The 14,358-nt window shown below is 51.5% G+C and overlaps 1 protein-coding gene across 6 annotated transcripts in view; it reads left to right on the top strand.

The window, feature by feature from the left end:
- SYVN1 (synoviolin 1) overlaps window positions 1-14,358 on the top strand; it is a 34,276-nt gene that overhangs the window by 14,706 nt on the left and 5,212 nt on the right. For 3 of the 6 annotated variants that reach the window (XM_081891525.1, XM_081891523.1, XM_081891524.1), the window contains exons 7-15: window positions 162-288; window positions 1,246-1,345; window positions 8,948-9,013; window positions 9,208-9,324; window positions 9,922-10,088; window positions 10,337-10,489; window positions 10,672-10,794; window positions 11,825-12,011; window positions 13,339-13,508. In XM_081891525.1, coding sequence (XP_081747651.1) covers window positions 162-288; window positions 1,246-1,345; window positions 8,948-9,013; window positions 9,208-9,324; window positions 9,922-10,088; window positions 10,337-10,489; window positions 10,672-10,794; window positions 11,825-12,011; window positions 13,339-13,508 — 1,210 coding nt within the window. Of the gene's footprint in view, window positions 1-161; window positions 289-1,245; window positions 1,346-8,947; window positions 9,014-9,207; window positions 9,325-9,921; window positions 10,089-10,336; window positions 10,490-10,671; window positions 10,795-11,824; window positions 12,012-13,338; window positions 13,518-14,358 lie in introns of all 6 variants that reach the window. The other 3 variants (XM_081891526.1, XM_081891528.1, XM_081891527.1) reach the window with 2 other exon arrangements.

Below are 14,358 nucleotides of genomic sequence, written 5' to 3'. Positions count from 1 at the left end.
AGCATTGATGTCTGGTGGGAGCAGGAAAGAGGACTTCTGATCCATGAGCTGCTTTGGTTTTCTCTGGGAAGCGACGGCAGGATTAGGGAGATGTTTGCCAACCGATGCCTCGTTCTGTCAGTTGACTTGGTCCTCTCTCTCTCGCTGCTCCTTTCCCACAGTATGCTATCCTCATGACGATGGTGCTCACCATCTTCATCAAATACATCCTGCACTCCATCGACCTCCAGAGCGAGAACCCTTGGGACAACAAGGCCGTCTACATGCTCTATACAGAGCTCTTCACAGGTGATGGGGGAAGGCCTGTGGGTCAGTGGCAGAACACCTGCTTTTCATGCAGGAGCCCCCAGACAGGGATGGGAGCGGCCCCTGCCTGAGACCCTGGTGAGCCCCAGGGTCTGATTATGTAAATCTTGTCATGTTGTAAGCCGCCTTGAGCACTGTTTTAACTATAGAAAGGCGGCATACAAATAAAATGATCAATGAATGAATGAACGATCAAATATAAAGTGACTTCCTTGTAACAGGGGCCTCCTGGCCGAAGAAAGCAGACAATGGGCTCCTACCTTGGAGTTTTTTTTTCTGCCCCGTGACAGTCCTTGGTGGGGCTTGGCCGGGTGGGCACAAAGCAGCCTCCCTGCACATGCCAGCCATAAAAGTAGTAGTGATAATTTTATTATTTGTATGCTGTAGCCACTCTGGTTGGCTTCCAGTAAAATATAAAAAAATCAATAAAATTAAATATCAAATAATAAAATATCAAACATTAAAAACTGCTTTCAGGGCTGCCTTCCGATGTCTACAGAAGGTCGTATAATTGGTTATCTGTTTGACATCTCATGGGAGGGTGTTCCACAGGGTGGGCGCCACTACCAAGAAGGCCCTCTTCTTGTTCCCTGTAGCTTCCTTCACTCAGTGAAGAAACTTCTAGAAGGCCCTCAGAACTGGACCTCAGTGTCCTGGCTGAGCAATGCTGAGTGGAGACGCTCTTTTAGGGCCGAGGGCATGTAGGGCTTTAAAGGTCTGCCTTCTCTTGGGCCTAGTGGCAACTCCTCATGGAGAAATCAAGCCAATTTTTTTTATTGGGGGGGGGGTTGATTTGTGACAGCTGAGCCAATTCCCTGGTGAGAAAAGGACACGGAGCATCTGTGGTTTGGTTGCTGGGAAAGATTTTGCCTCTTGGCAACGTGAAGGTTTACGTGCTGTCTTGACCCCCACTTTCTTCCTCCGCCTCCTCTTCTGCAGGATTTATCAAGGTCCTCTTGTACATGGCCTTCATGACCATCATGATCAAAGTGCATACCTTCCCGCTGTTTGCCATCCGACCCATGTACCTGGCTATGAGGTGAGATGTGGTTGGCATCGTCGTATGCGCGGGCTTGCAAATGCATGTGTCAGTCTGCTTGTAGGGATCCACATGTGTAGGAAATAAGTCCTCTGGCTTGAAAATAGCCAGAGTCTTGGGAGAGGAGAGGCACTTTGGGCCAATGCCGTTTGAAGAGAGATAACGTTCATGCTTACTGTCTGTCGCATCTGTGGAAGCAATGAGGATGGTGCCCTTAGATCACTTGCTAGTGCTTTTTGCCTCTTTCATATCCCACCTTTTCTCCAAAGAGCTCAAGGTAGCAGACATCAATCCCCCCCCACTCCCCATGTCACATGGGGTTAGACCTCGGAGGCAACAACTGGCCCCAAGGTCACTCAGCGAGCTTCACAACCAAGAAGATGGCTTGAGCCCTGATTTCCCAGGTCCTAGTCCCACACTCTAACTACACCACACTGGCTTAAAAAAATATTTAGAGAATAAACCAACATCAAGAAACTCGCTGTCACGGCCACCCAGGATGGGTCCCAGCTCACAAGAGACCTCACTCCGTTGCAGTTTATTTACAGGAGAAGTTTATTGAAGATTCCTGCTTCTCATACAGTTCAGCATTGTGGCCGTACGTCTGTCACGTTAGACCGCTGAAGTCCCCTCTGACTCCTCCCCTCTTCCGCACCAACTTAATAGCCTGGCTCTAGACCACCTCTTCCTCTCCTTTCTTTTCCGCAGGGTCTTCCTGCCCCCCTGGGTTCCCTCTCTCCGTGACTCGCCTGAGGCTGAATCCTCTGCCGCCTCTTCCCCCCTCTTTCTGGCTTTAGGGCCGGGCTCCTCCCCTGAGCTCTCTCCACTTCCGCGCGCCTCTACGTTTGAACTTGGCGCGCGTACGTTGCTGCTGACCTTTCTTTCGACCGCTACACCACCCCCTGCTCTGCTCTCCACCCTTTCCGGCTGAACACCCTGCTCCAACCCCCTCTCTCTGTTCTCTCCTAATCCTGCTCCCTCCGAGAGGCTGACGACTCCACCCCCTTTACTCCGTTCCGGCTGAGACGTCTCTTGCTTCCTCTGTCTTCCACTGGGCTCCTCTCCGCTTCTCCCTTCTCCTCCCCTTTGCTTGATTAAGGTAACCCCCTTTTGAGAATCCTCTGACTCGCTGCTCAGACTCGTGGATTCCCTCAGAATTCCGTCATCTTCTTCCTCATCCTTCTGCCCCTCCTCCCACTCGCTCTCCGTCTCCTCTGTCATCTCCTCCTCTCTCCCAGAAACCCTGACATCCATCCCCCCCTCGAAGCCCCCCCTTCCCCCCTCCCGCTCGCCGGGGACCGGTTGTGGAAACTGCGGCTCTTCGGGGGTAGGCTCAGGATACAGGTCGTCTACGTCAATGTTCTCTGCTGGCAGTTCTGTGTACGCGTATTCGAAGTCGGGTTCTTCCCCCAAATGCTTCTCAGTCTCTGCTTCCATCGCTACTTCCTCCGGTGCTGCCCGCCAAGGACCTATCAGCCACCTCTTACGCCATTCCTCCTCTGGCTGCTCCTCCCACCAATAAGGGGTTTCCGTGTCCACCCCCGAGCACGATCCCCTGGGCGGGCTTGATTCTGGTGTTCTTTCCTCGGGGGAAGAGAAACCCCTGAACGTGCTATCTGACAATGTGGGTGTGAAAAGCCAGTCATCAAAGTACTCAGCTGGCATGGGTCTATGTGGGAAAAGTGCATGGAACTCTTCTTTCAAAAGGGGTTCGTCTAACTCGTAGCCTGGCACCCAACTATTAGCAGCGGCTGGTGTGCCCTCCCTGGCGAGAAAGTATTCAACTCCCTCCTCCCCCCATCTCGAGTCCAGTATCTCTGTGACCTCGTTAAGAGGTCCTGGTCTTGGCGATTCCCCCCTCTCAGGCGCCCTCCTACGTGGCTCTGGGGGTGCTCCTGACTCTTGAAACCTGTGTGGGGTTTTGTAGGGAGTGAGCACCGACCTATGAAAGACCGGGTGCACCCTGGAACCTTCCGGAAGGGCTAGACGAAAAGCCACCGGATTGATCTTAGCCTCAACTAGATATGGCCCTAGCTGCCTGTGTCCTAACTTCTTCTTGGCCAATGACCTGGCCGGCATCGCGTGGGCTGCTAACCACACCCAGTCCCCAACCTGGATGTCCTCTCCCGCCCTCCTGTGCTTATCGGCCTGCACCTTATACGCCTGTTTTGCCAGCTCCAAATGTCTCCGCAGCTCCTCGTGCACCTCTTGCAACTCCGCTGCAAACTGGTCGGCATCTTGAGGCCCCCCCCCTCCTGGTGCCGCAAATCTCGGGAAGGTTCTGGGATGACGGCCATTGTTCGCGAAGAAAGGCGTCACCCCGGTGGAAGCGTGTTTCGTGTTGTTGTAGGCGAATTCAGCCATCGGCAGATAGTCCACCCACGCCGCAGGTCGCTGGTTGGCGTAGCACCGCAGGTACTGCTGCATGATCGCGTTGACCCTCTCCGCTTGACCGTTGGTTTGTGGATGCCTCGCCGATGTCAGGTTGATTTTGACGTGCAAGATGCCCAGAAGCTTTCGCCAGAAAGTGGAAACAAACTGGCGCCCCCTGTCGGACAAGACGGACTGCGGAAGTCCATGCACTCTGAAGACGTGATCGATGAAGAGCTTTGCGGTCTGTTCTGCCGTCGCCACCTTGGCACAAGGGATGAAGTGCGCCATCTTGGTGAACAAGTCCACCACCACTAACACCGCCGTCTTACCTCTGGAGCTGGGCAGGTCTGTAACAAAGTCCAACGCTACCCTCTCCCACGGTTGCTGCGGTGTCTCCAGCGGTTCTAGCAATCCCGCCTGCTTCTGGTGCACCGGTTTGGACCTCTGGCAGATATCACACCTGGCGACGTAGTCCGCCACCTCTCCTCTCATCTGGGGCCACCAAAAGTCTCTAGCCACCAACTCCATCGTCTTCTCTTTGCCGAAATGGCCTGCACTAGGGGCGTCATGCAACTGTTGCAGAACCTTGGCTCGAAGATCGTCGGTGGGCACGTAAAGGGCACCCTTACGAGTCAAAAGTCCATCCTGTAATTGAAACTCATCGGTGTGTCGCGACCCTCCGCGTAGCTCCTCCATCTTAGACTGTGCAAACTGATCCCTTTGCAACGCGCGTCGCACCGCGTCCAGGTCGACTGCGATGGTAGCGCACGTCCACGCCTGCGGTGCGAAAATGTGCTTTGCTGCGATTGGAGCTGCTTCCTCCCAGTATTGCGGCTTTCGGGACAGCGCGTCTGCAATAACATTGGAGTCTCCTGGGATGTATTCTATTTTGAAGTCGAAATCCGCAAAGAACTCCGCCCAGCGCATGTGTCGCTGGGTCTGCAACTTAGCCGTCCGCCAATACTCTAAGTTCTTGTGATCCGTGCGGACCTGCACCGTGTGCTTGGCTCCTATCAAGAAGTGTCGCCACGCTTTGAAAGCTGCATGAATGGCCAACAACTCCCTGTCCCATATGGTATAATTGCGCTCCGTCTTGCTGAGCTTCCGGGAGTAGAACGCACCCGGTCGCCAGTTGCCTTGTGAATCCTCTTGCAAAAGAACGGCCCCAACCGCTCTATCTGACGCATCGGTCTCTACCCGCATGGGTCTGCCGGGATTCACGTGGAGCAGCTGCTCTTCGGAGGCGAAAAGACCTTTAAGCGTCCGGAAGGACCGCTCCGCTTGTTCGGTCCAGACGAACTTCTTCTTCTTGGAACTGAGGGTGTCAGTGATCGCCGCCGTCGCGTTCGCAAAACCTTTAATAAACTTGCGGTAAAAATTGGCAAAGCCGATGAACCTCTGGACCTCTTTCCGATTTCGAGGGCTTTTCCAGTCCAACAGCGCTTGAACCTTAGCCCTGTCCATGGCCAGTCCCTCGTCGGACAACTTGTAGCCAAGGAAATCAACCTCTCTGACATCAAACTGGCACTTTTCCAACTTGGCGTACAGCCTGTGTTCCTTCAGCCTCTGCAGGACCTCCCTCACGTCCTTATCGTGATCCTCCGGCGATTCCGAGAAAATCAGGATATCGTCGAGAAAGCAGACACACTTCTTGTAGAGGAGACCTGCTAGCACGTGGTGCATAAATGCTTGAAAAACGTGGCTGCCATTTTGGAGGCCGAAAGGCATGACTCTGTATTCGTATGTGCCCAGAGGGGTGAACATGGCGGTCTTCCACTCATCCCCTTTCCGGATGCGGATGAGATTGTAAGCTCCACGTAGGTCCAGCTTGGTGAAAATCTTGCCCCTCCTGACGGTCGCTAAAAGGTCGTCAATCTTGGGCATGGGGAAAGCTTTGGGCTTAGTCAAGCTGTTGATGAACCTGTAATCCACTATAAGCCTTTTTTGGGGCGTGTCCTTCTTCTTCACAAAGAAAACAGGGCTGCCTCCCGCTGCTTTAGATTCCTGGATGAAACCTCGCTTGAGGTTATGGTCTATGAACTCCCGAAGCTCTTGCATTTCGTCCTCCGACATGGAGTACAGCTTGGCAGCAGGCAATTGCGCCCCTGGCACTAAATCAATCGCGCAGTCGTAAGGTCTATGAGGCGGCAACTTGTCAGCTTCCTTCTCACAGAAAACCTCCAAGAATTCCTGGTACTTGTGAGGCACTGTTTGCACCATACCCAGATGCAATGGCTGCTCAGCTTCTCCTCCCTGATCGGTCTGAAAGCAATGCTGAGCACAATACGATGAACAAAAGTTGATCTGCCTCTGGTACCACGCAACCGCGGGACTGTGCCTCTCCAGCCAACTCATGCCTAACACGATGGGTGTGTCCGATAAGTGGGTGACATTGAAACTAATAAGCTCTCGATGGTTGCCAATCTGCATCATCATGGGAGGGGTTTGCTGCACCACTTGCCCCCCCAGCAACTTCCTGCCGTCCACCGTGACCACGTTCAGAGGCGTCGTTGCAGGCAGGAGCGCCATGTTGTGCTGCTTAACGAACTGCAGTCCCATGAAGTCGGCGTTGCTTCCCGAATCGATCGTTATTGGAACCTCGAGGAGTCTCCCATCAGGCAACTGGAGTGTTGCTGTGAGCAGAACTGCCGGTTTGGGAGGCAAAGGGTCCACGCTCTGCAGTGATGCTGGGGGCTTGTCTACAGATCCGCCCGGCTGAGCCCCAGTAGCTCTGCTTCCAGCCAGGCACTGTCGTTTCCCTGAAGCTGCTCCCCTGGTTGCACCTCTGCTGTTACAGTTGCCAGCGCTGCAGTGTGCTTCTGGAGCCTCTGGGGGCACTCTTTCGCCATGTGGTGCGCACTGTCACAGATGTAACACTTCCTGGTTCCTCTAGGAGGCTTCGCTTTGGCTGCACCAGGGACAGGGCTCTGGGATGGCTTCTGAGCCCTAGCACCACCAATCTCCATTGGCTCCTCTCTGTCCTTCCCCATTGGCGAGGGGTGCGCACGGCTGAAGTCCCTGTGCACAAAAGGGAGAGTCCTTGCTTGCGCACGCGCTTGGGGCCCGTCCTCCTCGTGCCACGGACGCGCCTCATGTCGAATTCCAAGAGCTAAAGCCCGTTGCACCACGTCTTCTAGGGTCTGGGGTCTGTCCCCCCTAGCGATCTCATCCTTGATGGGGGGGCTCAATCCCTCCCAAAAAAGATCTCTGACCGGTTTACTGTCCTTTGGCCAATCTAAGGCGGTGAGCAATGCAAAAAATTTAGAGTGGTATTGGCGCACAGTCGCTTTCCCCTGCCTCAGCCCGTGCATTTGACGGCGCGCAATGTCCACATCCACAGAGGATTGAAAACAAGAATCCATCGCTTTGATGAACGCAGTTGAATCGCGACGGGCCGGTCCATCTTCGCGCCACAAATTGCGTAGCCAAGCCCTGGCCTCCCCATGCAGGTGCGAAACAATGAACCCCACTCTCTCCTCCTCATCTTTAAAATCGTGACGGAGTAAGTGCAGTGCATATACAACGTCCGCTCTGAAATTGGGATAGTCTTGCAAGTTGCCATTAAAATGCGGAACTAGGGCACCCCCCCTTCGTCCAAGCGCAATGCCCTCCGCTCTGGATCCTGGGGCCCCCGCCCTGTCCGCGTGTTCCCACCTTGCCTGCAAATCCTGGCACGTCTTCTCCAAGTCGTCATTCTTCTTCTGCGAAGCAATGACTGCCGATGTGAGAGCGGTAACCTGATCCCGCAGTGCAACCAGCTGCTCCTCAGCGCTCATGGCTGCTCCCGTTCGTGAGCTTCGCAAAAAAAAAATTTTTGCTTTCAGAGAGGGGACTTACTGTCACGGCCACCCAGGATGGGTCCCAGCTCACAAGAGACCTCACTCCGTTGCAGTTTATTTACAGGAGAAGTTTATTGAAGATTCCTGCTTCTCATACAGTTCAGCATTGTGGCCGTACGTCTGTCACGTTAGACCGCTGAAGTCCCCTCTGACTCCTCCCCTCTTCCGCACCAACTTAATAGCCTGGCTCTAGACCACCTCTTCCTCTCCTTTCTTTTCCGCAGGGTCTTCCTGCCCCCCTGGGTTCCCTCTCTCCGTGACTCGCCTGAGGCTGAATCCTCTGCCGCCTCTTCCCCCCTCTTTCTGGCTTTAGGGCCGGGCTCCTCCCCTGAGCTCTCTCCACTTCCGCGCGCCTCTACGTTTGAACTTGGCGCGCGTACGTTGCTGCTGACCTTTCTTTCGACCGCTACACCACCCCCTGCTCTGCTCTCCACCCTTTCCGGCTGAACACCCTGCTCCAACCCCCTCTCTCTGTTCTCTCCTAATCCTGCTCCCTCCGAGAGGCTGACGACTCCACCCCCTTTACTCCGTTCCGGCTGAGACGTCTCTTGCTTCCTCTGTCTTCCACTGGGCTCCTCTCCGCTTCTCCCTTCTCCTCCCCTTTGCTTGATTAAGGTAACCCCCTTTTGAGAATCCTCTGACTCGCTGCTCAGACTCGTGGATTCCCTCAGAATTCCGTCATCTTCTTCCTCATCCTTCTGCCCCTCCTCCCACTCGCTCTCCGTCTCCTCTGTCATCTCCTCCTCTCTCCCAGAAACCCTGACACTCGCCTTTCTCATCAGCCGGGGAAGATGCTTGTTTCTCTTGAGTACAGCATCATATGCACCTGGAACAGCTAAAGCAAGGCTGAATTTTATTAAAACAAAAGCACTTGTTTGCTGGTGTGTTCCCAAACCACCTGTAGTTTATTACTGCTAGGTTATGATTTTTATAGTGCAGTCTATGTACGTGGCATTTTATATTGAGCAGGTTTGACAGACCTGTGCCCCATGTGGCTGAAACTGATACAGGGAAACAGTAAAGAGAGGTAAACAGTAAACAGTAAACAGTAAAAAGAGGAAGGGGGTGGAGATGGAGGCAGGTAGGGAGAGAACACGCAGTGGTTTCAGTCTGCATGTGTTTTGGCTTAATTACATTAAAGAATAGGGACTAGGAGGATAAGGGAGCAGCATCAGCAAATGAAGCAGGAGAAGAGAAGCCCACGGGAAAGGTTTCAGAGCCATAACATTCAGAACAGCTATCTTAGACAGAATCAGGAGTCAGACTCACAGGTTTTCAGTAACTAGGCAAGATGTTAACCCAAGGGTGTCCTGCCCAGTATTCTCTTAAGATGTTTTGGTAAGACTTTTCAAATCAGCGGTAGACTTGATTCTCGTGTATGTCCATCCAGGCAGTTCAAGAAAGCTGTGACAGATGCAATCATGTCCCGCCGAGCTATTCGCAACATGAACACCCTGTGAGTATTCACTGGGAAGGGGGTGAGGGCTGTAGAAAGTGGTTCTCCTTTCCAAGTTTGGGTTGCTGAGGTGAGGGGGGAGGGCAGAGCTTTCATGTTTTGCCGGAGGCTTAAATAAAACTCCATAAACTGGACCTTGCGAAAGGCAGGGAAAAAGGTCCATGATCTTCTGCAACCCTTTTCCTCCTCCCCAGGTACCCCGATGCCACTCCAGAAGAACTGCAGGCCATGGACAACGTGTGCATTATCTGCCGGGAGGAGATGGTAATGGGTGCAAAACGCCTGCCTTGCAACCACATATTCCACACCAGGTAGGAGCCTGGCTGATACTGTACTTAAGAAGCTTGAATGTAGGAGATGAGTTTTATGCAGCACCAATGCAGTTCAGCTGGTACTGTTAAGCCTAGGACTGGTAGTCACTGTCCAGGGTCCCGAGCACAGTAGGTAGACAAGTGAAGAGGGCCTGACCTTGTTGGCGCTGAGCCTTGAGGGCACAGGATAGCATCAGCGGGGGAACCCTTGCCGTTCTGCTGGAGGAGGATGGGGGAATGCTTGCCAGTGGTATTCTGGGGAGTGCATTGAATAAGTCAGTGGCTGATGTCTGCCTGCTCCATTCATTGTGTGCTGTATCTTAGGGTAATAGAGCAACCAGGCCTGTTGAATGAACCCTCCACCCCTGATCAGGGGCACAGAAAGCAGCTTATGGTCCTTGTAGCTGGGACCTCTTTTTAAAAATCGCATTGTTAGATTTTTTGTATTATTTGATGCTTTCCCCCTCCTGCGCTTCCTCTTGATTGGAGGGTGCAGCTTGGACCTGCCCAAAGGAGAGCTTTCAGCAGGTAGAGTGCCAAGCCAGTAGTTGCGGCCCAGCTGCTCGCTCCAACCACCTTGCCTCTCCCTTTCCACAGCTGCCTGCGGTCCTGGTTCCAGCGCCAGCAGACCTGTCCCACGTGCCGGATGGACGTCCTCCGAGCCTCCCTCCCCACTCAGTCGCAGGCGCCCCCTGAGCAACAGGAGGGAGGGCAGCAGCCGCCGCAGCAGCAGCAGACTCCACTGATCCCTCAGCCGCCAAACTGTAAGTCTGAGTTGCTGGGCGAGTCATTTCTCAGGAATTAACCCCAGTGCACTCCTGGCACCAAGTGACCCCTGAGGGACATCAGAAAACAGGTGGTGCTCTGGGGTTCCCCCAGGTGCCGCTGTAATGTGGGGAGCTCAGCACTGTAGCTCCCACAACCAGGGTTGTGAAAGACCCTTTGTGTTCCTTTTTCATGGTGGCTCCTAATCTTTCTGAGTTTAACTCTCTCTTATTATTATTTCCTGCAGTTCCCCAAGGCATCCTGCCCCCTTTCCCTCCAGGGATGTTCCCTCTGTGGCCGCCCATGGGCCCCTTCCCTCCAGTGCCTGGCGTCCAGCCCCCCAACAATGCAGACAACGCTTCAGCAGCCACTCCCTCCACCTCAGGAACACAGACGTCAGGTGAGGCATCCCCTGTTCCTTGTCCCTGCTATAGGGAGCATCCCTTGAACTGTGCTCCTTGGGCTCCCTGAGTCAAGTATGTTGGCTCCCACTGAGTGCAGTCCAGGAAGAGGAATAGACTTGTGTGAACTTGCTTTAAGCTTGTGGGGCAACCATGAGGTTTACGTTGCCGTCTTCCCCAGCAGGCGCCTCGAGGCCCAGTGGCGATTCAGCATCCGGATCGGACACCGCGGCCCCTGCAGGGACGGTGCCTGGTTTTGCCTTCCCTCCGCCTTGGATGGGGATGCCGTTCCCACCTCTCTTTGGTGAGTCTCAGAAACCTAAACACAGACCCTCCTCGTGTGTGTGTGTATCTCTGTGGATGGTAGCCTGGCTGGGCAGAGGAGGCAGGCCGTATCAGTGGCTGCTTCTGTGTGCCACAACATTAGCCTTGCTTTTTGCTTATATCAGTGGGATTTTGGGTAATTGTTAAATTTAAATTTAATTTAAAATGCTTGTTAAGTGCTATACAGAAATGCAGAATAAAAACCAGTAGAAAAGCACGAGGACAGAAAATCTAGTAATAACAGGATCCGAGCAGTAACTGTAATCTTAATAATATTGGTATATACACGTTGGCACAATTTTGTTACCATATTAAGAAACATTTGTCTGTTTGTCGTTTTGTTTTTATATATATTTATGTAATTGTTGCATGTCGTATTCTCTAATGGAAACAAAGATATATCTCAGTACCATCATGTTAAACAGTTTAAAGATGAAAATGAATAAAAACCTTCGTGGTATCTATCGATCTATCGGATCAGGGAAAGCCTGGGTAAAAATAAAAGTCTCCACAAGGTGTCCGAAGCACTTGATGGAGGCAGCCACAGGGTTTTCCACAGGAAGAAATACCTTGCTTGGTCTGTCCTGATTCTGATTCCATTGTGGCAGAGGGAAGTGGTGGTGGTGCTGCGGCAATGGCAAAAAATGTCTGTTTTCTGGTCATTAACCTGGCATCCTGTGTAGGGTGTGGTGCCATGAATAAGGGTTGAGTCCAGTGCCGGAACTCACCATGAACACCTCCCTTGTTCTGTTACAATGGGAATGGTGCCGGAATTGAGTTCTGGCTGGTGAAAAAGATAAGCCCTGGTTGTATTCAACATTGGTCCCACTCAGAGAAGACCTATTGAAATGAATGGGCATAACATTGGACACCGACCATCATTTTCACAGATGATCTGAATGGTATTAGCAGTCTGTGTGCTCTAGGGACTAGCTCCTTGTCCTGCTGATCTCTCTCTCTTTCCCTCTGCGTCTTGTCTCATACGCACAGTGTTCTTTCTTCTCCTAAAGGTTTCCCTCCGATGCCGGTACCACCATCTGGGTTTGCTGGGCTGACAGAGGAAGAGCTGCGGGCCATGGAAGGCCATGAGCGGCAGCATTTGGAAGCCCGTCTCCAGTGCCTGCAGAACATCCACACACTCCTTGACGCTGCCATGCTGCAGATCAACCAGTATCTCACTGTGTTGGCAACGATCGGGTAATCTCCCTGGTTCTCTCCCTGCTCCCCAACAACGTTTTGCTGCAGCAGGTCTTGATTCTGCAACTGAACTGCCTTGAGACAAGCCTTCGTTTCCTTAAAGTAGGGGGGCGTTGTTTGGAATTGGAGCAGTTACTGTTTTTAGAGGTCAACAGGCTGGTTGTGTGTCCTGGTGCGTGGGTGGCTTTTGGTGGTCACAAACTAGAACAAGCCTAGTTTGGCCCTGCAGATGTTGCTGAACTACAATTCCCATAATCCCAACTAGCATGGGCATATGGACTGGGGTGATGGGGATTGTAGTTCAGCAACATCTCGAAGGCCAGAGGTTCCGCTCATCTGCCCCTGAACTACCCTAACTTCATTTCCTACTTGGATGTTCTCTCTCTCCAATAATAATAATAATAAATTTATTTATACCCCTCCCATCCAGCTAGGTTTCCCCAGCCACTCTGGGCGGCTGCCAACAGATTAAAAACAGAATAAAACATCAGATATATAAAACTTCCTTAAACAGGGCTGCCTTCAGATGTCTTCTAAAGTCTCCCCGCAACGGTGAGACTGCTTGAATTCCACAGGAAAGGGAAAGTCTTAAGAGTGTTGGATTAGCTTCAAGAGTTCAGCTTCCTACAAAGCCAGAAGGCTGACTAAATGAGAGCCAAGGATTGGGGATGTTGCCCCTTTTCCGCGAGTAGCAATAGCAGAATAGATTGTGCAGCTTAAGTAGAAGTGGAATCACCACTGACCTTGGCTATGATTTGAAGAATTTGTGCTTGAGCTTGCTTTTCCCTCCCTTCCATTCCTTTTTCCTCTGGCAGCATGTCTTTTAGATGGTGAGCCTGAGGTCAGGGACGATTTCTGTTTTCCAATCTGAGAGCCTTTTTGACTAAGAGGGCAGGGTATAAACATTGCTAGTAATAGATGTATAATGTGTATTCTGATATTATTAGGATGATGAACCAGATTATTTATACAGGCCTCAACTTTTGACTTCTCTTGTTGCATAAACTTGCATTTTCTAGCTCTCCCCACAGGCTTATGGTAGTATGTAAGCTGTTAGTTTCCTCTTAGTCTTTTCTTCAGCCACTGATGTGCAGAATGTGTTACGTGCATCTGATGGCAATCTGTTGTTCCTAGTTGATTTTTTTTTTAAGGATGCACCATTTGGTTTTCTACATCTATAAAATGAGAATTGAAATGGGAAAGCGGTATCATGTCCAAGCCCAGCTAGTAAGTCACAGATTGCCTGTGTGTGTGTGGATGAGTGTATGATCTTGACACAGTTCTTGCATTTTGCCTGCTGGATCTCTTACCTCTCTGTCTCTTGCAGGACGCCCCGAACTCCACAGCAACCAAGTGCCCCAGCCGCTTCAGCACCCCCTTCGGAGACCCCCAGCCCTGTACCTGGCACAAGTGAACACACCACCACCACCACCACTTTCCAGTCTGCAGACAGCACCTCTTCACCTGCAGAAGAGACAGATGTGGCAGATCAAGCAGGTAGCCAGAGTCAATTGGTGCTGAGATGTCGCTTTTGAAAGGGGGATACAGTTGCAGGCAGCATGCCAGGATCCCCAGCTTTATCAGCTTGAAAGTCAGCAGAGCATGAGACTCTTAATCATGTGTTCGAGCCCCACGTGGGGCAAAAGATTTCCGCATTGCAGGGGGTTGGACTAGATGACCCTAAGGTCCCTTCCCACTCTACAATCTGTGATTCTAGGATTCTAACACATTTTACTTCTTTGAAGCTGCTGGGTTTTGGATTCCTGGCTGCTGGTTCTCCTTAGCATGCTGCTGATGCTAATGAAATGTTTAGTGGGGGTATCACAGAAGTAGCATAGCCCCCGCTTTCTGCATTTTGACAGTCGGGACTTGGTCAGCCTTGGGGAACACAGTGGTTACTGAGTTCAAGTGCACCAAGGGGAGTGGACCAGTGGGAGTGATCAGTGGACAGGGGAGCCTGTTTCAGATGCAAGTATGGGTGTAGAATGAATGGTTTTTATTTTAAAATGGAATAATATTTGCTTGTTTAAAACATTTGTATCCTGCTATTCCTCCAACAGAGTCCAGGGAACATAGCAAATAATAAAATGTTACAGCTCTGCCATAAATAAGAATAAGGCTATAAAATAAGACAACAAAAACAGCAATGAAGTTAGGAGGAGAATGGAAATAGACAACCCCAAAATCAAATTTTACTAAAACAATTTCCAGCTGAGTTGAAACAACAAGTATTTGATTTACTTAATTTTTTGTGTAAACAGCTTTGAGGGTTTGTTTTTTTGCATTCAAGCAGTATATAAATTTTATAAGACACACACACACACAACTAAAAGGACTAGAAACTTGA

The sequence above is a fragment of the Podarcis melisellensis genome (genome assembly GCF_964234715.1).
Source record: "Podarcis melisellensis genome assembly, chromosome: 16".
Lineage (NCBI taxonomy): Eukaryota > Metazoa > Chordata > Lepidosauria > Squamata > Lacertidae > Podarcis > Podarcis melisellensis.
The sequence above is the reverse complement of the archived record's forward strand: the minus strand, read 5'-3'. Positions and strand labels throughout refer to the sequence as shown.